At 56.9% G+C, this 23,497-nt stretch overlaps 4 protein-coding genes across 6 annotated transcripts in view; 3 read left to right on the top strand and 1 right to left on the bottom strand.

Annotated features, from left to right (window-relative positions):
• PRKACA (protein kinase cAMP-activated catalytic subunit alpha) overlaps nucleotides 1-1,885 on the top strand; it is a 28,739-nt gene extending 26,854 nt beyond the window's left edge. The window contains exon 10 of the mRNA XM_010352492.3: nucleotides 335-1,885. Within this exon, the coding sequence (XP_010350794.2) occupies nucleotides 335-460 (126 nt within the window). The 3' untranslated portion in view covers nucleotides 461-1,885. The remainder of the gene's footprint in view (nucleotides 1-334) is intronic.
• Nucleotides 1,886-2,758: 873 nt separating this feature from the next.
• On the top strand, nucleotides 2,759-6,090 carry SAMD1 (sterile alpha motif domain containing 1). Its single transcript, XM_039466037.2, has 5 exons — nucleotides 2,759-4,140; nucleotides 4,562-4,856; nucleotides 4,945-5,041; nucleotides 5,139-5,250; nucleotides 5,353-6,090. The coding sequence occupies exons 1-5, from the start codon at nucleotides 3,184-3,186 to the stop codon at nucleotides 5,509-5,511; spliced, it is 1,620 nt and encodes a 539-aa protein (XP_039321971.1). The 5' UTR covers nucleotides 2,759-3,183; the 3' UTR covers nucleotides 5,512-6,090.
• Nucleotides 6,091-8,353: 2,263 nt separating this feature from the next.
• Nucleotides 8,354-13,751, top strand: C14H19orf67 (chromosome 14 C19orf67 homolog). Its single transcript, XM_003941808.4, has 6 exons — nucleotides 8,354-8,904; nucleotides 10,297-10,441; nucleotides 10,897-10,997; nucleotides 11,081-11,266; nucleotides 11,888-12,022; nucleotides 12,483-13,751. The coding sequence occupies exons 1-6, from the start codon at nucleotides 8,570-8,572 to the stop codon at nucleotides 12,655-12,657; spliced, it is 1,077 nt and encodes a 358-aa protein (XP_003941857.1). The 5' UTR covers nucleotides 8,354-8,569; the 3' UTR covers nucleotides 12,658-13,751.
• Nucleotides 13,752-19,515: 5,764 nt separating this feature from the next.
• MISP3 (MISP family member 3) lies at nucleotides 19,516-22,323 on the bottom strand. 3 transcript variants are annotated; one of them, XR_005578549.2, is made up of 3 exons: nucleotides 20,736-22,323; nucleotides 20,133-20,274; nucleotides 19,516-19,890 (listed from the first exon to the last, which is right to left on the bottom strand). XR_005578549.2 is itself a non-coding variant. In XM_039466226.2 (3 exons), exons 1-3 carry the CDS (start codon nucleotides 21,301-21,303, stop codon nucleotides 19,873-19,875), a joined length of 660 nt encoding a protein of 219 aa, XP_039322160.1. In that variant the 5' UTR covers nucleotides 21,304-22,311; the 3' UTR covers nucleotides 19,516-19,872. The 3 variants fall into 3 exon arrangements, 2 of the variants coding, with proteins under 2 accessions (XP_039322160.1, XP_039322161.1); XM_039466226.2 differs by having other exon boundaries at nucleotides 20,133-20,206; nucleotides 20,736-22,311; XM_039466227.2 differs by lacking the exon at nucleotides 20,133-20,274 and having other exon boundaries at nucleotides 20,736-22,315.
• Between the last annotated feature and the right edge of the window lie 1,174 nt (nucleotides 22,324-23,497).

Below are 23,497 nucleotides of genomic sequence, written 5' to 3' on the forward strand. Positions count from 1 at the left end.
AAAAAAGAAAAAGGGAAGAGAACATAGGTACAGGAGCAGCCTAGATCTTAGAGCCTAGTGCTTAGAGCCAGTGGGGTCTAGAAATGGAATTCTGGTGTCATATGGCCATTCCATGACCTTGTGCAGAAGATGCCTCTCTCTGGGAAGTAATTTCCCCTTTGATGAGCTGGCTATATTAAGAGTTTCTGGTTGTTAAGAGGAATCCATAATCTAATGCTAAGCACAGGCCTGAGTCAGAGTAACTATCTCTTGAACATTAGGCCATTCACATTTATTGTTGTAATAATGATTATGTTGAATGCTGAGGTCTCGGTGATTTTTGATCCCTCTCCAGGTGGAAGCTCCCTTCATACCAAAGTTTAAAGGCCCTGGGGATACGAGTAACTTTGACGACTATGAGGAAGAAGAAATTCGGGTCTCCATCAATGAGAAGTGTGGCAAGGAGTTTAATGAGTTTTAGGGGTGTGCCTGTGCCCCCATGGGTTTTCATTTCTTTTTCTTTTTCCTTTTTTTTTTTTTTTTTTTGGTTGGGGGGGTGGGAGGGTTGGATTGAACAGCCAGAGGGCCCCAGAGTTCCTTGCATCTATTTCACCCCCACCCCACCCTCCAGGGTTAGGGGGAGCAGGAAGCCCAGATAATCGGAGGGACAGAAACACCAGCTGCTCCCCCTCATCACCTTCGTCCTCCTGCCCCACTCTCCCATTTTTCCCTTTCTCCTCCCCCACAGCCCCCTACCCCAGCCCACTTCTGCCTATTTTAAACGAGTTCCTCAACTCCAGTCAGACCAGGTCTTGCTGGAGTGTGGACCAGGGACAGGGTGTGGAAAGGGGCTCAAACTCAACTCCAGCCCCCACCCACACCCCCATCCCACCCAACCGCAGGCACCACTTGCTAAGGGCAAATGAACGAAGCGCCAACTTTCCCTTCGGAGTAATCCTGCCTGGGAAGGAGAGATTTTTAGTGACATGTTTAGTGGGCTGCTTGCTAGAATTTTTAAAAAACGATTTAAAATCCTATTTAAGTTCCACCAGTGCCTCCCTCCCTCCCTCCTCTACTCCCACCCCTCCCATGTCCCCCCATTCCCCAATCCATTTTAATGAGAAGCAGACTGACTTTGGAAAGGGAGGCGCTGGGGTTTGAACCTCCCCGCTGAGCTGCTCATCTCCTCTGGGCCCCTCCCTGGGGGATCCTCTCTGCCAATCCTGCGAGGGTCTAGTCCCCTTTAGGAATCCTCAGCTCTCCTCTTCCCCAACAGACCTGTTTTCACCCTTGGGCTTTGAGAGCCAGACAAAGCAGCTGTCCCTCTCCCTGCCAAAGAGGAGTCATCCCCCAAAAAGACAGAGGGGGAGCCCCAAGTCCAAGTCTTTCCTCCCAGCAGCAATTTCCCCCAACTCCTTAATTTTATTCTCCGCTAGATTTTAATGTCCAGCTTTCCCTCAGCTCAGTGGGGAGGGCATACCCGCAAAAGGACACGGAAGAGGCCAAGTGCCCCCACGTCTTGGCCCGGGGTTCAAGGCTAGAGCTGCTGGGGAGGGGCTGCCTGTTTTACTCACCCACCAGCTTCCGCCTCTGCCATCCAGGGTCCCCCTCCTCCGGCTTAGCTGTCAGCTGTCCATCACGTCTCCCCCCAGTCTCATTTGTGCATTTTTCTCTCTTAATAGGAAAGTGGGGAGCCCCTTGGGAGCTACCCCGTTCATCCCCTTTTTTCCCCCTCTCATAACTTCTCCCCATCCCAGGAGGAGTTCTCAGGCCTGGGACGGGGCCCCGGGTGGGTTCGGGGGCGATTCAACCTGTGTGCTGCGAAGGACGAGACTTCCTCTTGAACAGTGTGCTGTTGTAAACATATTTGAAAACTATTACCAATAAAGTTTTGTTTAAAAAAAAAGTGTCGCTGGTGTTCTCGACTTCGATCAGCCACCCACACACCCCCAGGGGGTTGGAGAGGGAATTTCGGACCCCAGCGTGCAGGCCAATCAGGTCCTGGCCTGGAGTCCTTGTAAACAGCGTTTAGCTGAAATTCCGGCACTCCGTCGGCCCCGCAGGAGAAACCAGCGTCAAACTGCCCTTTGACCCCAGCTTCGGGGTCCCCAAATCTGCGGTGCGCCCCCTCGGCGTCCAGCCCGGGACCGAGAGGGCGCTCTAGGGAGGCGCTGGGGCCGGCGCGCCAGGAGGCCGAGCGGCGGCGGGGGCGGCACTGGCAAGGGGAGTAAAGAGGGGGGAGAGGGTGCGCGGCCCCCTCTCCGCATCCTCAGCGCCGGGCCAGGCGCGCCGGAGGGACGCGGGGGCGGCGGCAGCAAGAGGGTTCCCGCAACACCCTGCGAGCGCGGCGGCCCCGGCCCGCGGGCGGCGAGTTCCCGGTAAGTGCGGTCCCGAGAGCGGAGCGCGCCGGGGAGGCGTGGAGAGGGGGGCTGGGCGCCGGGGACGTCTGGGTCCCGCGCCCAATGGCTGGAGGGCGGCCGAGCACCGCCCGCCCGCCCTGCCCGCCCCCTCTCCCCTCCCCCCGGCACTCCCCTCCCCCTCCCCCGCCCGCCGCTTTTCCCCCGCCCCCGCCCCGGCGCCAACTCCGCGGCGCCTCCTTAAAAAGCGCGCGGGAGTTGTAAGGGGGGGCCGGAGCGAGCCAGAGTGAGCGAGAGCGCAGGGTAAAGGGGGCGGGCGGGGGGCCCGGGCTCCACCTTAAAAGCGGGCGCGTGGGGGTGGGAGGGAGGAAGGCGGGCGGCGGGGAGGAGGGAGGGAGGGAGGGAGGGAAGGAAGGGGGGCCGGAGTGTCCCGGGCGCAGGGCGCGCGTGCGGCGGCGGCGGCGGCGGCGGCGGCGGCGGGGAGGGGCCGGCCGCGCGGCGCTCCCCTCCTCCTCCTCGCATCCCCGGCCCCGCGCGCGCCCAGCAGAAGCGGGTCTGTGTGTGCGTGCGTGCGAGTGAGTGAGTGTGTGCCTATTTTTTTTTCCTCTCTTTTCTTTCTCTCTCACTGTTTTTTCCTCTCTCTCTCGCTCCCTCTCTCTCTTTTTTTTTTTTTTTTTTTTTTTTTTGCAAAGAAACAGCAGCGCCGCCGCCGCTCCGCCGAGGCGCTGCGCCCCCCGGGGGGGGAGGCGGAGGAGGCGGGCAGCGGCGGAGGGAGGGGAGCCGGGGAGGGGGGCGCCGCGCTGGGAGGGAGGCAGCGCGCACGGTGCAGCCGGGCCGGGCGGGAGGCATGGCGGGGCCCCCGGCCCTACCCCCGCCAGAGACGGCGGCGGCCGCCACCACGGCGGCCGCCGCCTCGTCGTCCGCCGCTTCCCCGCACTACCAAGAGTGGATCCTGGACACCATCGACTCGCTGCGCTCGCGCAAGGCGCGGCCGGACCTGGAGCGCATCTGCCGGATGGTGCGGCGGCGGCACGGCCCGGAGCCGGAGCGCACGCGCGCCGAGCTCGAGAAACTGATCCAGCAGCGCGCCGTGCTCCGGGTCAGCTACAAGGGGAGCATCTCGTACCGCAACGCGGCGCGCGTCCAGCCGCCCCGGCGCGGAGCCACCCCGCCGGCCCCGCCGCGCGCCCCCCGCGGGGCCCCTGCCGCCGCTGCCGCGCCGCCGCCCACGCCCGCCCCGCCGCCACCGCCCGCGCCCGTCGCCGCCGCCGCCGCCCCGGCCCGGGCGCCCCGCGCGGCCGCTGCCGCCGCCGCCGCCACAGCGCCCCCCTCGCCCGGCCCCGCGCAACCGGGCCCCCGCGCGCAGCGGGCCGCGCCCCTGGCCGCGCCGCCGCCCGCGCCAGCCGCTCCCCCGGCGGTGGCGCCCCCGGCCGGCCCGCGCCGCGCCCCCCCGCCCGCCGTCGCCGCCCGGGAGCCGCCGCTGCCGCCGCCGCCACAGCCGCCGGCGCCGCCACAGCAGCAGCAGCCGCCGCCGCCGCAGCCACAGCCGCCGCCGGAGGGGGGCGCGGCGCGGGCCGGCGGCGCGGCGCGGCCCGTGAGCCTGCGGGAAGTCGTGCGCTACCTCGGGGGCAGCGGCGGCGCCGGCGGTCGCCTGACCCGCGGCCGCGTGCAAGGGCTGCTGGAGGAGGAGGCGGCGGCGCGGGGCCGCCTGGAGCGCACCCGTCTCGGAGCGCTAGCGCTGCCCCGCGGGGACAGGCCCGGACGGGCGCCGCCGGCCGCCAGCGCCCGCCCGTCTCGGAGCAAGGTGAGCGCGCCGGGGAGCGGGGGCGCCGCGCGGTGGGCAGGTGCGGGCGAAGTTCGTGGCGGGGGCGCGAGTCCCGGGAGGAACTGGGCGGCGAGTGGCTGGGGCTTTTCGCGCGTTTCCTACGGGCTTAGTTCGTGGTGACCTTGCCAAGTGGCTGAATCTCCCGGAGCCTCAGTTTCCTTCGCTGTAAATGCAGCTTAGTAACAGTAGCGACCCCTTGGGGTTGTTGCGCGAGTTTAGTGAAATTCGGTTGTCGAAGGTTTCAGTTAACACAGAGCCTGGCACGGAGTGAATGCGTAAAAGTTAGCCGTATTGTTCTTAAAGGTGGAATCGGTCCATCCTCCCCGCCGCCCGGATGCCACAGTCAGGGTCCGGGATTAGAACAGCTGCTAACCTTGCATGCTTCTCTCCTCCGCCCCAGAGAGGTGGAGAAGAGCGAGTGCTTGAGAAAGATGAAGATGATGATGATGATGAAGACGAAGATGATGAAGATGATGTGTCAGAGGGCTCCGAAGTACCCGAGAGTGACCGTCCGGCAGGTGCCCAGCACCACCAGCTTAACGGCGAGCGGGGACCTCAGAGTGCCAAGGAGAGGGTCAAAGACTGGACGTCTTGCGGAACTCACCAGGGCCAGGATGAAGGGCGGGGGCCAGCCCCGGGCGGCGGCACCCGCCAGGTGTTCTCCATGGCAAACATGAACAAGGAGGGGGGAACGGGTAAGGACCTCTGGGTGAGGGAACGTGCCAGGTGGGAGGAACTCAGCCTCAAGACAAAGCCAAAGACAGGTGTTTTTTCTCCTCCCAGCTTCTGTTGCCACTGGGCCAGACTCCCCATCTCCTGTGCCTTTGCCTCCAGGAAAACCAGCCCTACCTGGGGCCGACGGGACCCCTTTTGGCTGTCCGTAAGTTGGGGTGTTGGAGACGTGCGGGTGCTGCGCAGGTATGAGGCACAGCCAGAGGGACTTCTATGTTCACTGGTGTCCATCTGTTTTGATGCAGTACTGGGCGCAAAGAGAAGCCGTCTGATCCCGTGGAGTGGACAGTGATGGATGTCGTGGAATATTTTACTGAGGCAGGCTTCCCCGAGCAGGCGACAGCTTTCCAAGAACAGGTGAGTTCCCAGCCCCGGATTACACACAGACAGACAGACAGACAGAGGGCCGCTGTGGGATGTGCCCTGATCCGGCTCGCTCTTTGTCCCTATCCCACCCAGGAAATTGATGGCAAATCTTTGCTGCTCATGCAGCGCACAGATGTGCTCACCGGCCTGTCCATCCGCCTTGGGCCAGCCCTGAAAATCTACGAGCACCACATCAAGGTGCTGCAGCAAGGCCACTTTGAGGACGACGACCCCGATGGCTTCTTAGGCTGAGCGCCCAGCCTCACCTCTGCCCCAACCCATTCTGGCCCCCATCTCACCCAAGACCCCCCAGAGTCCAGTACCTGGACGCGGACACCCTCGGCCCTCATAACAGATTCCAGGGAGGGGCACCTTCGGTGTCCTCACCTCTGCCCCTTCTGTCTCTCACACACACATCTGCCCTTCAGCACGTCGGTGCAGGGAGAGGATTGCTCCTTACACCCCCGGTGGCTGACCCTCCCCACCCAGCCCAGGACATTTTAGGAAAAAGAAAAAAATGAAATGCGGGGGGCTTCTCATCTCCCCAAGATCCTCTTCCGTTCAGCCAGGTGTTTCCTATATAAATGTTTGGATCGGCCTGTTTGTTTGGGTGGGTGGTCTTTCCTCCTCCTCCCACCACCCATCCCCCCTTCTCAGTCTCTACCCCTGGCCTCCAGCTCCTCGGGGACTAGCTGGGTTGGGGTTCCTTGGGTTTTTCCTCCCCTTCCTCTTTCCTTTCTGTTGATTCTTGCTCCAGCTGGCTGTATTGCTTTTTAATATTGCACCGAAGGTTTTTTAAATAAAATTTTAAAAAAAGGAAAAGGAAAAAAAGCCACGGGGTCCATTTTATAAATGGGGCAGGGGAGAGGGCATTAAAGAGCCTCCTAAGAGAGCCAAAGGTTTAGGACAGAATTGTTTGAGGGGGTGAAGGAAAGGATGAATTGTAGCTGCCTCAGTAATTGCTCCAAGGAGGTGGGAATATTTGCTTTTTTTCCTCTGTAATCGCTCCATGTCCAGAGCAGAGCTAGGCACACAGCAGGTGCTGAGTTTTTTTGTTTGTTTGTTTTTTGAGATGGAGTTTGGCTCTCGTTGCCTGGGCTGGGGTGCAGTGGTGCCATCTTGGCTCACCGCAACCCTCATCTCCCAGATTCAAGCGATTCTCCTGCCTCAGCCTCCCGAATGGCTGGGATTACAGGCACGCGCCACCACTGCCGGCTAATTTTGTATTTTTAGTAGAGACGGGGCCTCTCTGTGTTGGTCAGGCTGGTCTCGAACTCCTGACCTCAGGTGATCCGCCTGCCTTGGCCTCCCAAAGTGCTGGGATTACAGGCGTGAGCCACCGCACCCAGCCCAATGTTTTTCTTTTAGAGATGGTCTCATCCTGTCACCCCGGCTGGAGTGCAGTGGTGCTGTCATAGCTCATTGTAGCCTCAAACTGCTAGCTCAAGTGATCGACCTCAGCCTCCTAACTGGGACTACACGTGCACACTGCCATGCCCAGATAAGTTTTAGACATTTTTGTAGAGATGGGGTTCTAACTTTGTTGGCCAGGTTGCTCTCGAACTCCCAGCCGCAAGCGATTCTCCTCCTGCCTGGGATTACAAGAGTTAGCCACCATGCCTGGCCTCAACTATTGTTGAATGGCTAGCAGTTAAGTTCTTGGGTTTAATAAGCATTTTCTCAATTGTCCTTCCCAAGTCCCACCTTACAGAAGAGACAACTGGCCCCGCACAGAGATGCTGTCTGCTCGGGGTCACACAGAGTGGCGTCGGACACCTGTCTCAGTTCTTCACTCAGAGTCTTTTTTTTTTTTTTTTTTTTTTCCATTCAGAGTCTTTATAATTAGTGTGTTTGACATAATGTACATTAAAAAGTATAAACCTGTCAGCCTTTGCCTACTGCAAAGAATCTGCTACAGCTGTCAAGGGCAGGGACTGTTCTAGGACCATAGTAGGGTTTCCAGGCCTCATGGTCCTCTCCATTAAAACAACAGAAGTGGGCCGAGCGTGGTGGCCCGTGCCTGTCATCCCAGCACTTTGGGAAGCCAAGGTGGGCAGATCACAAGGTCAGGAGTTCAGGATCAGCCTGACCAACATGGTGAAACCCTGTCTCTACTAAAAATACCAATATTAGCCAGGTGTGGTGGTGGGTACCTGTAGTCCCAGCTACCTCGGGAGGCTGAGGCAGGAGCATCGCTTGCACCTGGGAGGCGGAGGTTAACAGTGAGCTGAGATCACCCCGTTGCGCTCCAGCGTGGGCAACAAAAGTGAAACTCCATCTCAAAAAAAAAAAAAAAGGGATTGAGCCATCAGATGGGAAAAGATTTCCAAGTGAAGATTTTGTGTTGAGACAGGGTCTTCATGTCACCTAGGCTAGAGTGCTGTGGTGCCATCACAACTGGTGACAGCCTCGAACTCTTGGGCACAAGTGATTCTTCTGCCTCAGACAACAGCTGACTAACATTTTATTTTCGTAGGGATAGGGTCTTTCTGTGTTGCTCAGGCTGGTCTTGAACTCGTGGCCTCAAGCAATCCTCCCACCTCAGCTTGCCAGAGTGTCAGGATTACAGGCATGAGCCACCGAGCCAGGCCTGAAGATTTTTTATTATTTGTTCGTAGTAGTCCTCAGAGCTATTACATCCAAAGTCCCTACTGAGTTCTAAGGCAATTTCTCAACTCCATTAGAGAGAGAGAGAAAAAAAAAAAAAAACGGCTGGGCACTTTGGGAGGCAAGACGGGAAGATCGCTTGAGTCCAGGAGTTTGAGACCTACCTGGGCAACACAGAGAGGCCCCCATCTCTATAAAATAAAAAAATTTAAATTAAAATGATTTTTTAACAACAGCAACAAAACGGGTTCTGGGAGCGAGAGGCTGGGACTGGGACCCGGGCGACCTCATTCCACATACCTGTTTCAGGTGGGGGAAGTTGGAGACACGTTAGAGACCCCTCCACTCCGGGAATCCACCTCCAGAGGTTAAGGTCCTGGCTCTAACCACACCCCCGAGACAAGGCCAGAGGTCGCCTCCCTAGGCGGGTCCCTCCTCCCCATCGCGAGGTTCCCGGAGTGCCCGTGGCGCGTGTGTAGGGGGTGGGGCCCCGCAGGCGCGTGGACTGGAGCGGCGCGCCCCTCCCGCGTGTTGAAATTCAAAAGAGGCCAACTTCCCCCGGGCGCGGCGTGGCGCGGCGCCGGTGGAGAGGTCAAGGCAGGGACCAGTCGGAGGCTCCCGGGGCGGGGTCGAACCCGCTGCCGACGACTTGAACAGCACCCGAAGCTTAAAGAGCTGAGGCTCCCGCCCTACGGCCCCTACCATGGCTACGGAGCAGTGGTTCGAGGGGTCGCTCTGCCTGGACCCTGGAGAAACACCGCCTCCAGACGCCTTAGAACCTGGGACGCCGCCCTGCGCAGACCCCTCCTGGTCGTCGCCCCCTAGCAGGCCTGGGGACCCACCTGAGCCAGACCCCGAAGACGCTGAGGGGCAGCTGCCTGAAGCTCCAGCCTCCACGCCTTCCCCCGAACCGCTGGTCCCCGGGCCCGGGCCAGCACCACCCCGCCTACCCCTGGAAACTTTGTTCAGCCCCATCATCGAACAGCTGCGTTACCTACTCAAGAAGGCGGATGATTTCCAGAGCTACTTGCTCTACAGGTGATGTTGGACGGGGTCCCAGCTCCTCATGGGTAAAGAGACTTAGAGGGGAGGCGACAGAAGGGGAGCCCAGGAGGTCAAAGCTATAGGGAGCTGTCCCGTGACCCACGCCAGGGTCGCAAAAATCGCAAAATTAGAAGCGCCAGGAGCCACAGGGAGACAGTGGAAGAAGCTAGCTTATTAGAATCCGTTTCCGAGTGAGCAGGGCTGTGGAATCGCGGGTAGGGGCGGCTGCTGTTACTGTCCTGGCAGTGTGGGCCTGTGGTCGTCAACTCTCTAGGACTTTCTTCCAGTTTTTAAATACTGGCTTAGATTTAGATGTTTGCACCCTGTGCCGGCTAAACAAGACCCACCTGAGCCACACTTGGCCAGCAGGACATCAGTTTGAGATCCCAAAAGATAATGTGATTCCCAGACTAGCTTTCCCTGTGGCTCTACAATTTCAGTGTCCATTGGAATCTCCTAGGAGGCTGGGTTTTGTTGTTGTTGTTGTTGTTGGTTTTTAATTTTTGTTTTTGAGACAGAGTCTCGCTCTGTTGCTCAGGCTGGAGTGCACTGGCGCGATCTTGGCTCACTGCAACCTCCGCCTCCTGGGTTCAAGCAATTCTCTGCCTCAGCCTCCCGAGTAGCTCGGATTACAGGCGCGCACCACCACACCTGGCTAATTTCTGTATTTTTAGTAGAGATGGGGTTTCACCATCTTGTCCAGGCTGGTCTTGAACTCCTGACCTCATGATCCACGAGGCTGAGTTTTGGTTTTGGTTTTTGAGACGGTCTCGGTCTGCCACCCAGGCTGGAGTGCAGTGGCGCGATCTCAGCTCACTGCAACTTCTGCCTCCTGGGTTCAAGCTATTCTCATGAGGCTGGTTTTTTAATGAGACAGGGTCTCGCTCTGTCACCCAAGCTGGAGTGCAATAGTGTAGTCATAGCTTACTGCAGCCTCAAACTCTTGGAGGCAATCCTCCCACCCCCATCTCCTAAGTAGCTGGGACTATAGGTGACACCACGCTCAGCTAATTTTTTTTGTGTATAGAGACGAGGTCTTGCGATGTTGCCCAGGCTCGTCTGGAACTCCTGGCCTCAAGCAATCCTCCAGCCCTAGCCTCCCAAAACTCTCAGATTGCAGGTGTGAGCCACCGCACCCAGCCCCTGTAGGAAGCTCTGGATCCTGAGTCGAGTCATGAGACTCAGGTGTCAGCTCTTTAACAAGTGTTCTAAATGGGTGTGATGCGGGTGAACCAGAAAGATGTTCAGAAAAGACCTAAAACTGGGGGCCTTTTCTAACAGGGGTCTAGCCAAGCGATACAGGTTGGGAGAGAGTAGAATGGGGAAAACCAGGGGGCGGGGAGGGGTCGTGAGGAATTCCAGGCAAAGGCCCCCTTCTTCCTTCAGCAGAGATCAAGTACAGAAAGAGCAGCTGGCCAAGGCCATGCCCACCTTCTTACAGATGTGTGAACCCTACTTCCTGTACCTGGAGGCAGCTGCGAGAAGCGTACCCCCCATCTATGGAGTCCTGCAGGAGCTGGTCCGAAAGCGGGTGTGTGGGGGTTTCTTTTTTTTTTTTTTTTTTGAGACGGAGTTTCGCTCTTGTTACCCAGGCTGGAGTGCAATGGCGCGATCTCGGCTCACCGCAACCTCCGCCTCCTGGGTTCAGGCAATTCTCCTGCCTCAGCCTCCTGAGTAGCTGGGATTATAGGCACGCACCACCATGCCCAGCTAATTTTTTGTATTTTTAGTAGAGACGGGGTTTCACCATGTTGACCAGGTTGGTCTCGATCTCTCGACCTCGTGATCCACCCGCCTCGGCCTCCCAAAGTGCTGGGATTACAGGCTTGAGCCACCGCGCCCGGCCGAGTGTGGGGGTTTCTTAGACCCCATGCCCCTTGCCTCTCGAAGCTCCAAGCCTGGGGGGATGGTGGATGGTGGATGGTGGAGGGGGAGGCCTGCTCCTCTCAGGCCAGCTGATCTTACTGTGCCCCCTGTTGTATGCAGCTGTTAGAGATCTCCCAACAGCTGACCCTGCGCCTGGAACAGCTGGTCCTCATGTATGCTTCCTTTGGGTTTGTGGACCTGGAGGAGACGAACCCCCTTAGGTATAACGGTTGGGGACTCGGATGGGGGGGTGAAGGGGGTCCAAGGCCCAGCCTCACCCCTGCATTCCCTCATGTCCTGCCAGCATCTCCTGTTTCTTTTGCGGGAGGTTCTCCATCAGCATGTCCCACGAGGTGTCCATCTTCAGATACTGTGCCCCAGCCGCCTACACTGCCAGCCGCTTCCCCCGATACCTCTATAAGAAGATGCGCTGGCACCTGGAAACCATCCCAGAGGCCCCTGGTCGGGGACAAGATTCCCTTGTGGATTAGTAAGTCCTCTTACCCAAATCGAATTCCTTCCCTTTCTATGATGAATGCCAGTATGGGCCTCAAAACCGTCACCACCAAAGTGAAAACTGGGCAGGGCGTGGCATGGTGGCTCAAGCCTGTAATCCCAACACTTTGGGGGGCTGAGGCAGGAGGATCATTTGAGCCCAAGAGTTTGAGATCAGCCTGGGCAAGATGGCAAGACCCTGTCTTAACAACAACAACAAAATTAGCCAGGCATGGTGGCTGGCAGCTGTAGTCCCAGCTACTTGGGAAGGAGGATCACTTGAACCTAGGAGTTCGAGGCTGTAGTGAGCTGTGATTGTGCCACTGCACTCCAGCCTGAGTGGAAGCAAGAATCTGTCTCTTTAAAAAAAAAAAAAAAAAAAAAAGTGAACCAGGAAACAAGGCTTTTGAAAGGCTACCGCTATTTTCTTAAAACCACCCTCCACCAAAATAAAAGTCCTGATCTTAAAAGGAGGCTGGCCGGGAGAAAAGGCCTAGGAGTCACAACCCTACCTGAGAACTTCGGATGAGTTTCCACCTCACCTCCAAAATTAAAGCCCTCAACAGAAGAAGCTAGGAAACTGATCACTTCTAATTACAGCTCTCTTCCCTCCCAGCTACTTCCTGTGCTATCGAGATACTTGGGAGGACACAGGCCAGAGTCCAGCCAATCCGTGCCCGCAGATCCAGAAGCTGTGGTCCATTGGCAGATGGGTGTCCCTGGGACCAGCCGAGGATGACCTTTATTCATGGTAAGAGCTAGGGTAGAGCAAAGTAGGCTTGGGTGCTGGAGGCGGGAGGCAGAACCCCTTCAAAGACAATTCACCTTCCCAAATACTTTGCTTCTCTTAGTAATGATAGCACTGTATTGTGCCCTGAAAAGCACTCACGCAGACCCCAGTAACAACCCATCGAGGTCTAAGCTACTGGCCCCATTTAACAAAGAAAACAGGGTGCTCAGAGAAGTTGTTACCTGCCCAAAGACACACAGCTAGCAGGGCGATTGGACAGGTCAGGACCAGTTATTCAGCCTCCGGGAGCCATTACTACGTTTCTGATGAACAAGGAAACAAGTTCCCCCCGGGGTTTTTCCCACCCGCAGCTGAAACAAAGCTTCTTTCAGCTGACGCCTCTCACTCAAAGGGAGGGACTCCCGAGGGGCAGGGGGCACTCAAGTCCAGGCCTGTCTCTCCCTGGTCCCCCCCACCACAGGATTTTGTGCCCGCAGCCTCTTGGGGACTACCAGCAGCTGCTGACCATCGGCTTCGAGGAGCCCTCGCCCATGCTGGCCACCGACCTGCTGGTGCAGATCCTCACGGGCCAGGCAGGCCAGGCCCGGCCTCCGAGCGCAGCCGGGCCCGCGGGGTGGGCGGCGCAGGGGTCTTGAATCTGGGGAAGAAGGTAGGAGCTGGAGCTTGACAGTTCCAAACTCCAGGAGAGGGGGCAGGGGAGGGGCTCACTGGTTCTTGCAGTGCAGCCCGGCCTCGCCTTCCAAAGGGCCAGGCCGAGCTGACCTGTCTGCACCGAGATCGGCCTAGCCGTGGGGCCCAGAATGCGGACACGCCAGTTTTGTGTTAAATAAAAGAAAGAAAGAGGTCACAGGCTCAGTGTCCGCTGGGAGCACCGCGCCCCTCCCTTTGGGGTGGGGATTCCCCGCCCGCTTGCGTAGCCTTCTGGGAAATGTAGTCTTTCGAGAGAAGTCCGCAATCCACCAATAGGCGAACGAGACTATGGCGCATGCGCATAGGGGTACATGAAGCAAAAAGAAGCGGTGCCTGTCAACAACTGGAACCCAGAAAATCTCAAGTTTCGGGTAGCGAGGGAATTCAACGCCCACTGAAGGAAAATACTTAAGGTTACGCCCACTCGCGTATTTTCACCCGGAAGTTATTTCTTTGTAGCGTAAAAGAACTACTTTTCCCGACGTGCCCCAGGAAAGTGCACTCGATCAGTTTCCGAAGGCCCCGAGTTAGACTTTTTTTTTTTTCTCCTTTAGCATTTGGGACTTGGAGGCCGCACCGGTCGTCGTCTTTCTTGGGGTATCTGGGGTGCGGGCGAGGTGGAGGAGCCCTATGGAATCCCAGCTTAGGATCTCTTAACCTCTCTCCAACCTGGGACTGGAGAGGAGACCCTGGCCGAGAGAAATGAACTCACCTGCTCAAAGCTCCTGCGAGCAAGGGGTGGACCTTGAACCTGAACCGGGTACTGTGGCCCCTTGCAAGGGGAAGGGTGTCATCCTGAGGCAGGTGCCACTCAGCTGTGGGTTATCCCCCTTTAATCCAACGGGACACTTTTGGTTCCCCTCCCCTCAACATTTTCATAGAGGAGACACCCAGAGCCCTGTCCTTATTTATGATTTTGAGCAAAGCGCCCATCTTCAGTCCCTGGCACATCGTATTATCCTCCGTTTCCAGATGACAAAAAAGGACGTGAGAGGTGGTGAAATGAATCAATATTGGATTGGATGCCAACATTATTGCTCGTCCCTTTTTTTTTTTTTTTTTTTTTTTTTTTGAGGGAGTCTCAGGCTAGTTGCCCGGGCTGGAGTGCAATGGCGTGATCTCGGCTCACTGCAACCTCCACCCTCCAGGCTCAAGCGGTTCTCCTGCCTCAGCCTCTGGAGTAGCTAGGATTATAGGCGAATGCCTCCACGCCCAGCTAATTTTTGCATTTTTAGTAGAGATGGGGTTTCACCACGTTGGCCAGGATTGTCTTGAACTCCTGACGTCAAGAGATCTGCAGCCTCAGCCTCCCAAAGTGCTGGGATTATAGGCGTGACCCACCGAACCCCGCCACTATTGCTCTTCCATGGGGGTTTCTGGTGACAATTTCTGACTGCATCAAGAATGTTTTTTAGTCCACAGCCCTGGTCTGAATGACATGAAATCCTGATGCTCCTTGATAGCACTTTAAGGGAGGCCCTGTGAGTTTTCCCATGTCTCTAAGATTTTTGGGGGGTAAGGAAGATCTTGCTCTGTCACCCAGGCTGGACTGCAGTGGCACAATTATGGAACCTCCATCTCCTACAACCTCTAACTCTTGGGGTAAAGAGATCCTTCCACTTTGGCCTCCCAAGCAGCTGGTAGTACCAACAGCACCGATGCCTCTGCTGTTTTTTTGTTTTTGTTTTTGTTTTTGTTTTTTTTGGTAGAGACAGAGTCTCGCTATGTTGACCAGTCTGGAACTCCTGGCCTCAAGCTATCCTCCTACCTTGGCCCCCCCAAAGTGCTGGGATTACAGGCATGACCCATCCTGACTGGCCTTTCAGATTCTTTAGACTCACAGGGTCCAATGGAAATAGTAAGTGAGCTTAGACGGGGCGCGGTGGCTCACCCTTGTAATCCCAGCACTTTGGGAGGCTGCGGCAGGTGGATCATGACATCAAGAGATTGAGACCAGCCTGGCCAACATGGTGAAACCCCGTCTCTACTAAAAACACAAAAATTAGTTGGGCGTGGTGGCGCATGTCTGTAATCCCAGCTTCTCAGGAGGCTGAAGCAGGAGAACCACTTGAACCCAGGAGGTGGAGGTTGCAGTCAGCCGAGATCACAGCACTGCACTCCAGCCTGGAAGGCAGAGTAAGACTCCATCTCAAAAAAAAAAAAAACCTAGTATTTCACGTTTACAACATATCTCAATTCAGACTAGCCACAAGCACCTCTCAACAGTCTACTTTAAGTCAAATCCATGTCTGCTCAAGACAGGGTTTCGGGTGGGTAGTGACAGTAAGTCCTGGAAGGGGAAGGAAACACGCTTTGTTTCCTGGGTCCTGTGGCTCAGCAGCTTTCTACACCCTTGATTCTCAGACTTCCTAATGTGCATCAGAATCATATAGAGACTTTGATCATTAGATCTGGGATAAGACCCAAGAAAGTGCTGCTTTTTTTCTCTCTCTTTTTTTTTTTTTTTTCCCCAAGACGGAGTCTCACTCTGTCACCAGGCTGGAGTGCAGTGGTGCGATCTTGGCTCACTGCAACCTCCACCTCCCAGGTTCAAGCAATTCTCCTGCCTCAGCCTCCTGAGTGGCTGGGACTACAGGCACCTGCCACCACGCCCAGCTAATTTTTGTATTTTTAGTAGAGATGGGGTTTCTCCATGTTGGTCAGGCTAGTCTCGAACTCCTGACCTCAGGTGATCCACCTGCCTCGGCCTCCCAAAGTTCTAGGATTACAGGTATGATCTCTCTCTCTCTTTTTTTCTTTTTTTTTTTGAGACAGGGTCGTGCTCTGTTGCCAGGCGCTGGGCTGGAGGGCAGTGGTGTGATCTCAGCTCACTGCAACTTCCGCCTTCTGGATTCAAGCAATTCTCCTGCCTCAGCCTCCCAAGTAGCTGAGACCACAGGCACATGCCACCATGCCCAGCTAATTTTTGTAGTTTTTAGTAGAGACGGGGTTTTACCATGGTCTTGATCTCTTGACCTTGTGATCCGCCCACCTAGGCCTCTCAAAGTGCTGGGATAACATTTTTTTTTTTTTTTTTTTTAAGACTTTGTCCGTGCTAGTATATACAATGGAGTGTTGGGGGTGGGGGAAGAAGACTTTGTCTTGCTGTATTGCCCAGGCTGGTCTCCACCTTCAGGACTCAAGCAGTCCTCCCACCTCAGCCTCCCAAAGTGCTGGGATTACAGGCATGAGCCACTGTACCTGGTCCCTGAAGGTGCATGTCTAGCAGTTCCCCAAGCATCTCAGATACTGCTGGTCCTGCCACTACTGTGAGAACTGCTGGTTTACACTTCCTTCATGGTTTTCACTCAGCTGCACATTGGAATCACCTGGGAGCTTCAAAAAATACTGATGTCAAGCCCTTCCCCCATCTGACTGACTTCACATATAGAAGCCTCCAGTTGAGTTTAACATTCAGGAAAGTTAGAGTCCCTCATCTATACTTTGTGTGTGTGTGTGTTTTGTTTTGTTTTTGAGATGGAGTTTCGCTCTTATTGCTCAGGCTGGAGTGCAGTGGCTCGATCTCCACTCAGGACAACCTCCACCTCCCAGGTTCACGGGATTCTCCTGGCTCAGCCTCCCGAGTAGCTGAGATTACAGGCAAGCACCAGCACGCCCAGCTAATTTTGTATTTTTTTTTTTTAGTACACAAAGGGTTTCTCCATGTTGGTCGGGTTTGTCTGCAACTCTCAGCCTCAGGTGATCAGCCCACCTCGGCATCCCAAAGTGCTGGGATTACAGGTGTGAGCCACCGCATCCAACCCTTGTCTATACTTAAGTAGTCCTGTCCACTCTTTTTTGAGACGGGTGATTCTCCTGCCTCAGCCTCTTGAGTAGCTGAGACTACAGGAGCACACCACCAAGCCTGACAATTTTTCTTTCTTTCTTTTTTTTTTTTTTTTAGAGACAGGGTTTCACAATGCTGGCCAGGATGGTCTCGATCTCTTGACCTTGTGATCCGCCCACCTCGGCCTCCCAGAGTGCTGGGATGACAGGCGTGAGCCACTGCACCCGGCCTTAATTTTTCTATTTTTTAGTAGAGACGGCATTTCGCCATGTTGGCCAGGCTAGTCTGGAACACCTGACCTCAGATGATCCACCTGCCTTGGTCTCCCAAACTGCTGGGATTACAGGCATGAGCCACCGTGCCCTGCCCCTGTCCATTCTTGATAGACTTAATTCTTGGCTCCCCTGCTTTAAATGAAGCCCAGCCTCCAGGTGTTTCCATTTTCCACTTCCCAGGCTCTCTCCGGCCTTTCTCTACACGTCTCCCACAGTCACGGTGAAGTATGCCGAGGAGGGGGTAGCTGTGCCAATGATGGATGGGGTCAGATGATGAGCCCTTCTTGGCTGACCTGCTGTTGGGTGCAGCCCTGTATCGGCGTGACCTCTCTGTATTTTATGCCTATGGATTTCACTAGATATTTGAGGTACCTATACAAGAGACAGAGTTGGACAGCTTACTGCAAGCTCTGTCTCCTGGGTTCAAAAGATTCTCCTGCCTCAGCCTCCCAAGTAGCTGGTGGCTCCCGCCACCACGCCCAGCTAATTGTTTTGTATTTTTAGTAGAGACAGGGTTTCACCATGTTGGCCAGGCTGGTGTTTTTGTTATTTTAAGACAGAGTCTCGCTCTGTCGCCCAGGCTGGAGTGCAGTGACGTGATCTCAAGAGCCAAGAGTTTAAGCAGCAATTCTAAAACATTCCTGGGTTGAGTGTGGTGGTTCATTCCTGTAGTCCCAGCTACTCAGGAGGCTGAGGCAGGTGGGTCACTTGAGCCCAGGAGATCAAGGTTACAGTGAACTGTGATCATGCCACTGCACTACAGACTGCATGACAGCAAGACCCTGTCTCCAAAATTGAAAACATTTTTTTTTTTTTTTTACCGAGTTTCGCTCTTATTGCCCAGGCTGCGGTGCAGTGGCAGAGTCTCGGCTCACTGCCACCTCTGCCTCCTGGGTTCAAGTGATTCTCCTGTCTCAGAGTAGGTGGGATTACAGGCATGTGCCACCATGCCCAGCTAATTTTGTATTTTTAGTAGAGACAGGGTTTCTCTATGTTGGTCAGGCTGGTCTTGAACTCCCAACCTTGGGTGATCCACCTGCCTGGGCCTCCCAAAGTGTAGGGATTATAAAAAATACAAAAAATTAGCTGGGTGCGATGGTGTGTACCTGTAATCCCAGCTACTCAGGGGCAGGAGAATTGCTTAAGCCCAGGAAGTGGAGGTTGCAGTGAGTGGAGATTGCACCTTTGCACTCCAGCCTGGGTGACAGAGCAAGACTCAAAAATTTTTTTTTCTAAATAGTCACAGTCATAAAAATTCAGATTTCTCTTTTCAAAAGCTAGGTTTCAGTTGCTTTTTTTTTTTTTTTTTTTTTTTTTTTTTTTTTTTTGAGACGGAGTTTTGCTCTTGTTACCCAGGCTGGAGTGCAATGGCGCGATCTCGGCTCACCGCAACCTCCGCCTCCTGGGTTCAGGCAATTCTCCTGCCTCAGCCTCCTGAGTAGCTGGGATTACAGGCACGCACCACCACGCCCAGCTAATTTTTTGTATTTTTTAGTAGAGACGGGGTTTCACCATGTTGACCAGGATGGTCTCGATCTCTTGACCTCGTGATCCACCCGCCTCGGCCTCCCAAAGTGCTGGGATTACAGGCTTGAGCCACCGCGCCTGGCTTTTTTTTTTTTTTTTTTTTTAAGAGAGAGTGTCTCACTCTGTCCCCCAGGCTGGAGTGCAGTGGTGTGTTCTTGGCTCACTGCAACCTCTGCCTCCCAGGTTCGAGTGATCCCCCTGCCTCAGCCTCCTGAGTAGCAGGATTACACACGTGTGCCACCACACCCAGCTATATTTTTTTGGTATTTTTACTAGAGACCGGGTTTCACCATGTTAGCCAGGCTGGTCTGGAACTCCTGACCTCAAGTGATCCACCCACCTCGGCCTCCCAAAGTGCGGGATGCTTTTTATTTATTTATTTATTTTTGATGCTTGCCTGCACGCAGACATGGGTGCTTCTGGAAAGCAGAAACTCTTGACCCAACACTATGAATGAGGTGTGCTCATTCGTCGTGAGGACCCATGAGGTCAAGAATGGTGATCATTAGTAACTAATGATGTTTAGAAGCCTGAACTCTTACCACCTCTTTGTGTGTCTATGTGTGTATTTTTTGGTTTTTGTTTTTTGTTTTGAGACGGAGTTTGGCTCTTGTCGCCCAGCTGAAGTGCAATGGCATAATCTCAGCTCACTGCAACCTCCAACTCCCGGGTTCAAGCGATTCTCCTTCCTCAGCCTCCCGAGTAGCTGGAATTACAGCCGCCCGACACCACGACCGGCTAATTTTTTTTTTTTTTTTTTTTTTTTTTAAGTAGAGACGGGGTTTCACCATGTTGGCCAGGCTGGTCTTGAACTGCTGACCTCAGGTGATCCACCCGCCTCGGCCTCCCAAAGTGCTGGGATTACAGGCCTGAGCCACCGCGCCCGGCCTCAGTAGCTATTGTTTACGTTCCCAAGGTAGGAACAGTCTTTTAACATCTCTGTCTAGCCAATGCACCAATAGTTGAAGAGGAATCCTGGAAACAGAGGGCGTGAACTCGGTCCGAGCGCCACATTTTGCACCCGGCCGCCAGGGGGCGGTAGGACGTGGGCCAGGCCGGGTCTGGCAGTGCATGGGAGGCGGGCAGCCCCAGAACAGGGCGATAAGGGCGCATTCCCGCATTCCGGCCCGCACCTCTTGGCGCTTTCTCGGGCCTCTCTCGACCCGCCGTGTCCCGCCCCACTCCAGAGGAAGAGGACCCAGAACAAAACTGGCTGCAGTGCCCTGAAAGAAGAGGCTTTATTGGCGGTGCGGGAAGTGGGGCAGCCGCGGCCGTAACCCCGGCCCTCTTACAGTCAAAGGAGTGGGTAGTTCAGTGTACAATTAGGCGGAGAAGGGCTGCACAGTTTGTCTGGTGGAGTTGTGGGTGGTGGACAGTTTCCCAATGGGGGACTCTAAGTTTTATAGACGGGGCTGGTCAATTTCACAAAGTCAAGTTCAACGATGGTCTGGTCGATTTCATCTTCCCCAATGCAGAGGGCCGACCCTTCCAGGCCTTCTGCTAGACGCTCCCCGCCCTGGTCCTCTGACGCGTACGTTACTTCCGGCCGGGGGTCCCAGCCTGCTCAAACCTCAAGGTTTGCGCTCCTCCTGGGGGCAGAGGGCCAGAAGGAAGGCCGGCCTCAGGGACCTGCGCACCGCACCCAAGCTCAGGGTGGGGCGGTTTGGGCCCCAAGACCACTGTCTCCTCTTCACCCCTGATGCGTCCCACATTGAGTTCGGACCAGAATGACCCTCCAGGGGGGATGCGCCTTTCCCCACCCATCGTCCTGGCAGCGGAGGGCTAGGGGAAGCGACAAGCGCTAAAGACACACAGGTAAAGGGGCTCCCACCTGCTGCAGGCCGTTCTCCGAGGCCTTTCTGCGGGGGGGCCAGATCACCGCCAACTTTCCATCGCCCCTGCTCGCTAGGGGGGGAAGGGGCGCTCATCTCACCAGCTGGAGGCAGCCAGGATGAAAAAGGCCGGCCGCACCCCTTAAACACACACAGGCGTTCACCCTCCGCCTCCCCGTAAAAGCCTCCACTTAGCTCCAGGGACCCAGGAACCCGAGGGAGGAGGGAGGTGAACCCAGAATGGAGAGGCAGGAGCCTGAAAATGCAGAGGGAGGACCCAGGAGTGCCAGAACCCAGTCAGGGTTCCCTGGAACCCGACAAAGAGGAAGACATCTGGAATGCCCCCAGCCATCCCCGCGCAGCCTGGGTGGTGTGGATCAGAGAGTTCATCCCTCCCGGTGGAGGGGTGGATCACAGCGAGTAATGCAGCCCCAGAAGGGGTGGGCAAGAGACAAAGTTGAGAAGGGGTCGGAGGAGCCTGCGAGCTTGGAGAGAGAGACCCCGAGAATCGGAGGGCCAGAGGAGGGGCCACCTAAGCCGGGCAGTCGGTGGGGGCGGCTGGAACCCTGGGGGTCCCTGGCGTTTCCGCGCCCGCAGCTTACCGGTGAGACTCGGCGTAGGCTCCTTGAACTCCGCGGTGCCGTAGACACTGCGCCGCTGGCGCTGCAGCTCCTGCTCGCGCTCGCGCACCGCGCGCACCTCCTGCTCCAGCAGTGACGGAGCGAAAGGCGGCGGGGCGCGGGCCAGCACCGGGCACCGGCCCTGCACGGCCGAGCGCGCCCGGCCCCCGGGCTCTGGCAGCCCCTTAGGTCCCGCGCCGCCCCCCGCCCCCGCCGAGGAGCCACTCCCCGCCGCAGCCTCGAAGAAGCGCTTGAGTTCGCCCAGCGGCTGCGGCGGCGACTGGGCGCGCGGCTCCGCGGCCGCGGGGCGCGCCAGCGCCGCCTGCCGGTGGGCCTCCCGCTCGATGTCCCGCTGCATCTGCGCTCCCGCCCGCGCGCGCTCCAGGGCGCGCGGGAGCGCGGGGCCAGGACCCGGCAGGTTGAGCACTGGCCGCACGCGCAGCTCCACGAGTTCGCGGCCCGCGCGGCCAGAGCTCAGGCCCCGGCTCCGGCGCAGGCTCTCCTCGCGTTCGCAGCTGCGGCGGATTTCGCGCTCTATGGGCGTCTCCATGAACAGCTCCTCCGGGGGACGTTGGGGAGCTTCGGGGCACGGCGGAAAACGCAGGTGGGGGACTTCCGAGCCTGACCTGGAGGAGGAAGTATCAGGCCCGGACTGGGACGCTGCCCCTAGATCCCCGCGCCTTGCGCTTCGGACGGCCCAGGGTCGTCTCTGCCTGGCTCAGGACTCTCAAAGCCTGCCGCTGTGGACAACCCAGGGCGCCCGGAGTCCTGCTTCACTGATGGCTCGAGGATTTCGCTTTCTTGCTCGAGGGTCTCTACGTCCTTTGCGGAGGGCTTGGGGACCTCGCCGCCCGGCCTGGGACTTCAGTGTTCAGCTCCGCAACAGGTTCTGGGGCTTCGCTGTCTGGCCCTGGGGGCTCGTGGCCCCCCTCTTCAGACGACCCTAGGGTTTCGCTCTCCAGCTGGGGGACCTCGGTGTCCAGGGTTGGAAGCAGCTCGGAAGCGTCAGTTCCCAGTCGGGGTTTTGATGCCCAGAGTTAGGACACAGCCCTGTGAGGCACCTGTGGTCGCGGTCGCCGCTCGTAGGTTCCAAGGCGTCGCCCGCACCCGCCGCTTCTCTGACCCGCCTCTGGCCTCCAGGAACTGCCCCCGGGGGCAGGGCTGGGCACCGCCCCCGGCACCTGCCAGGAGGACTCCGGCCCCGCCCTGGCGCCGCCCTCGGGACTAGGGCGCCTTGGTGGGGCACCCAGTTTCATCAGCTAGCGCGCCCAGTCAGCTTCAGGGCACAGGACTTCTTGGAAGAGGGCTTCCCTAGACCCGGCTCCGCTACCTGGGGGGCCGCTCTGGGTGCTGTGCTCTTCTCCTGAGCGCACCCTGGCACTTTTTCAGAACCATGTCCTCGTCATCGTCCAAGAGACTGAGCCCCAGGAGCGCGTCGGACTGGGGTTCTGAACCACCATCCCTTTGTGAGGTGTCCCCCCGAAGTCGTCTTTCCGGAACCCGGGCAGGCCCGCCCGGTCTGTGCCAGCCAGAGCGCAGCGACGCCCTAAGGCCCGAGCCCTCCCTCCGACCCAGCCTTGCAGCGCACAGCTCCGGCCCGAGAGGGCGCCAGGAGCCGCCTTACGGCGCGCCAGGGTCTCCGTCCCAGTGCTCGGGCTCAGAGAGGTTCCCAGCCGCGCGCCACTGCCCCCCGCCAAGCTGAGAGGCGGCTTCCCTTCTCCTCCCGGAAAAGTCCGCGAAGTGTCTGCTGCCAAGTGCACTCCCGGATTCAGGGAGGAGGGAGACACGGACACAGCGCGCCCCGGGCCAAGCTTAGCGGTTGCGGTTGAAAGGCGGTCGGTCACCTTGGGCCCAGGTGCCTGGGGAGGCCCAGACAGGGGGCAGGAGGCGTCCAGGGTAAGGGAAGAGATCGGCTGGGGCCGGATCATGCGGTTCGAGGACAGGATCGATGCCCTTGCGCGGGCCGCCCTCCCCTAAGGACATTTTCCACTTTCCCTCTAATGGAAGCAGACTCTTCCCTTCTCCTGCCCCCAACCCCACCATTCTGGGGTGACCAGAAGGAAAGATATAGTTACCGGCAGGGCGCGGGTGGCTCATGCCCATGATGCCAGTACTTTGGGAGGCCAAGATGGTCGAATCACCCTGAGGTCAGGAGTTCCAGACCAGCTTGGCCAGCATGGTGAAACCCCCGTCTCTACTAAAAATACTAAAAAAAATTAGCCGGTCATGGTGGTGGGTGCCTGTAATTCCAGCTACTCAGGAAGCTGAGGAGGGAGAATCGCTTGAACCTGGGAGGCAGAGGTTACAGTGAGCCAAGATCATGCCACTGAACTCTGGCCTGGGTGACAGAGTGAGACCCTGTCTCAAAAAAATAAATAAATATAGGGCTGGGCGCGATGGCTCATGCCTGTAATTCCAGCACTTTGGGAGGCCGAGATGGGTGGATCACCTGAGGTCAGGAATTCAAGACCAGCTTGGCCAACATACCGAAAACCTGTCTCTACTAAAAACACTAATGATTAGCTGGGCGTGGTGTCGGGCACCTGTAATTCTAACTACTCAGGAGGCTGAGGCAGGAGAATTGCTTGAACCTGGGAGATGGAGGTTGTAGTGAGCGGAGATCACACCATTGCACTCCAACCTGGGCAACAGAGTGAAACTCTGTCTCAAAAAAAAAAAAAAAAAAAAGTTTACCCCGTGTCCCCTCCCTCCAAGCCCCACTGGTGATGTCCCTCTTCTACAGG

The sequence above is a fragment of the Saimiri boliviensis genome, chromosome 14 (genome assembly GCF_048565385.1).
Source record: "Saimiri boliviensis isolate mSaiBol1 chromosome 14, mSaiBol1.pri, whole genome shotgun sequence".
In the NCBI taxonomy this organism is placed as follows: domain Eukaryota; kingdom Metazoa; phylum Chordata; class Mammalia; order Primates; family Cebidae; genus Saimiri; species Saimiri boliviensis.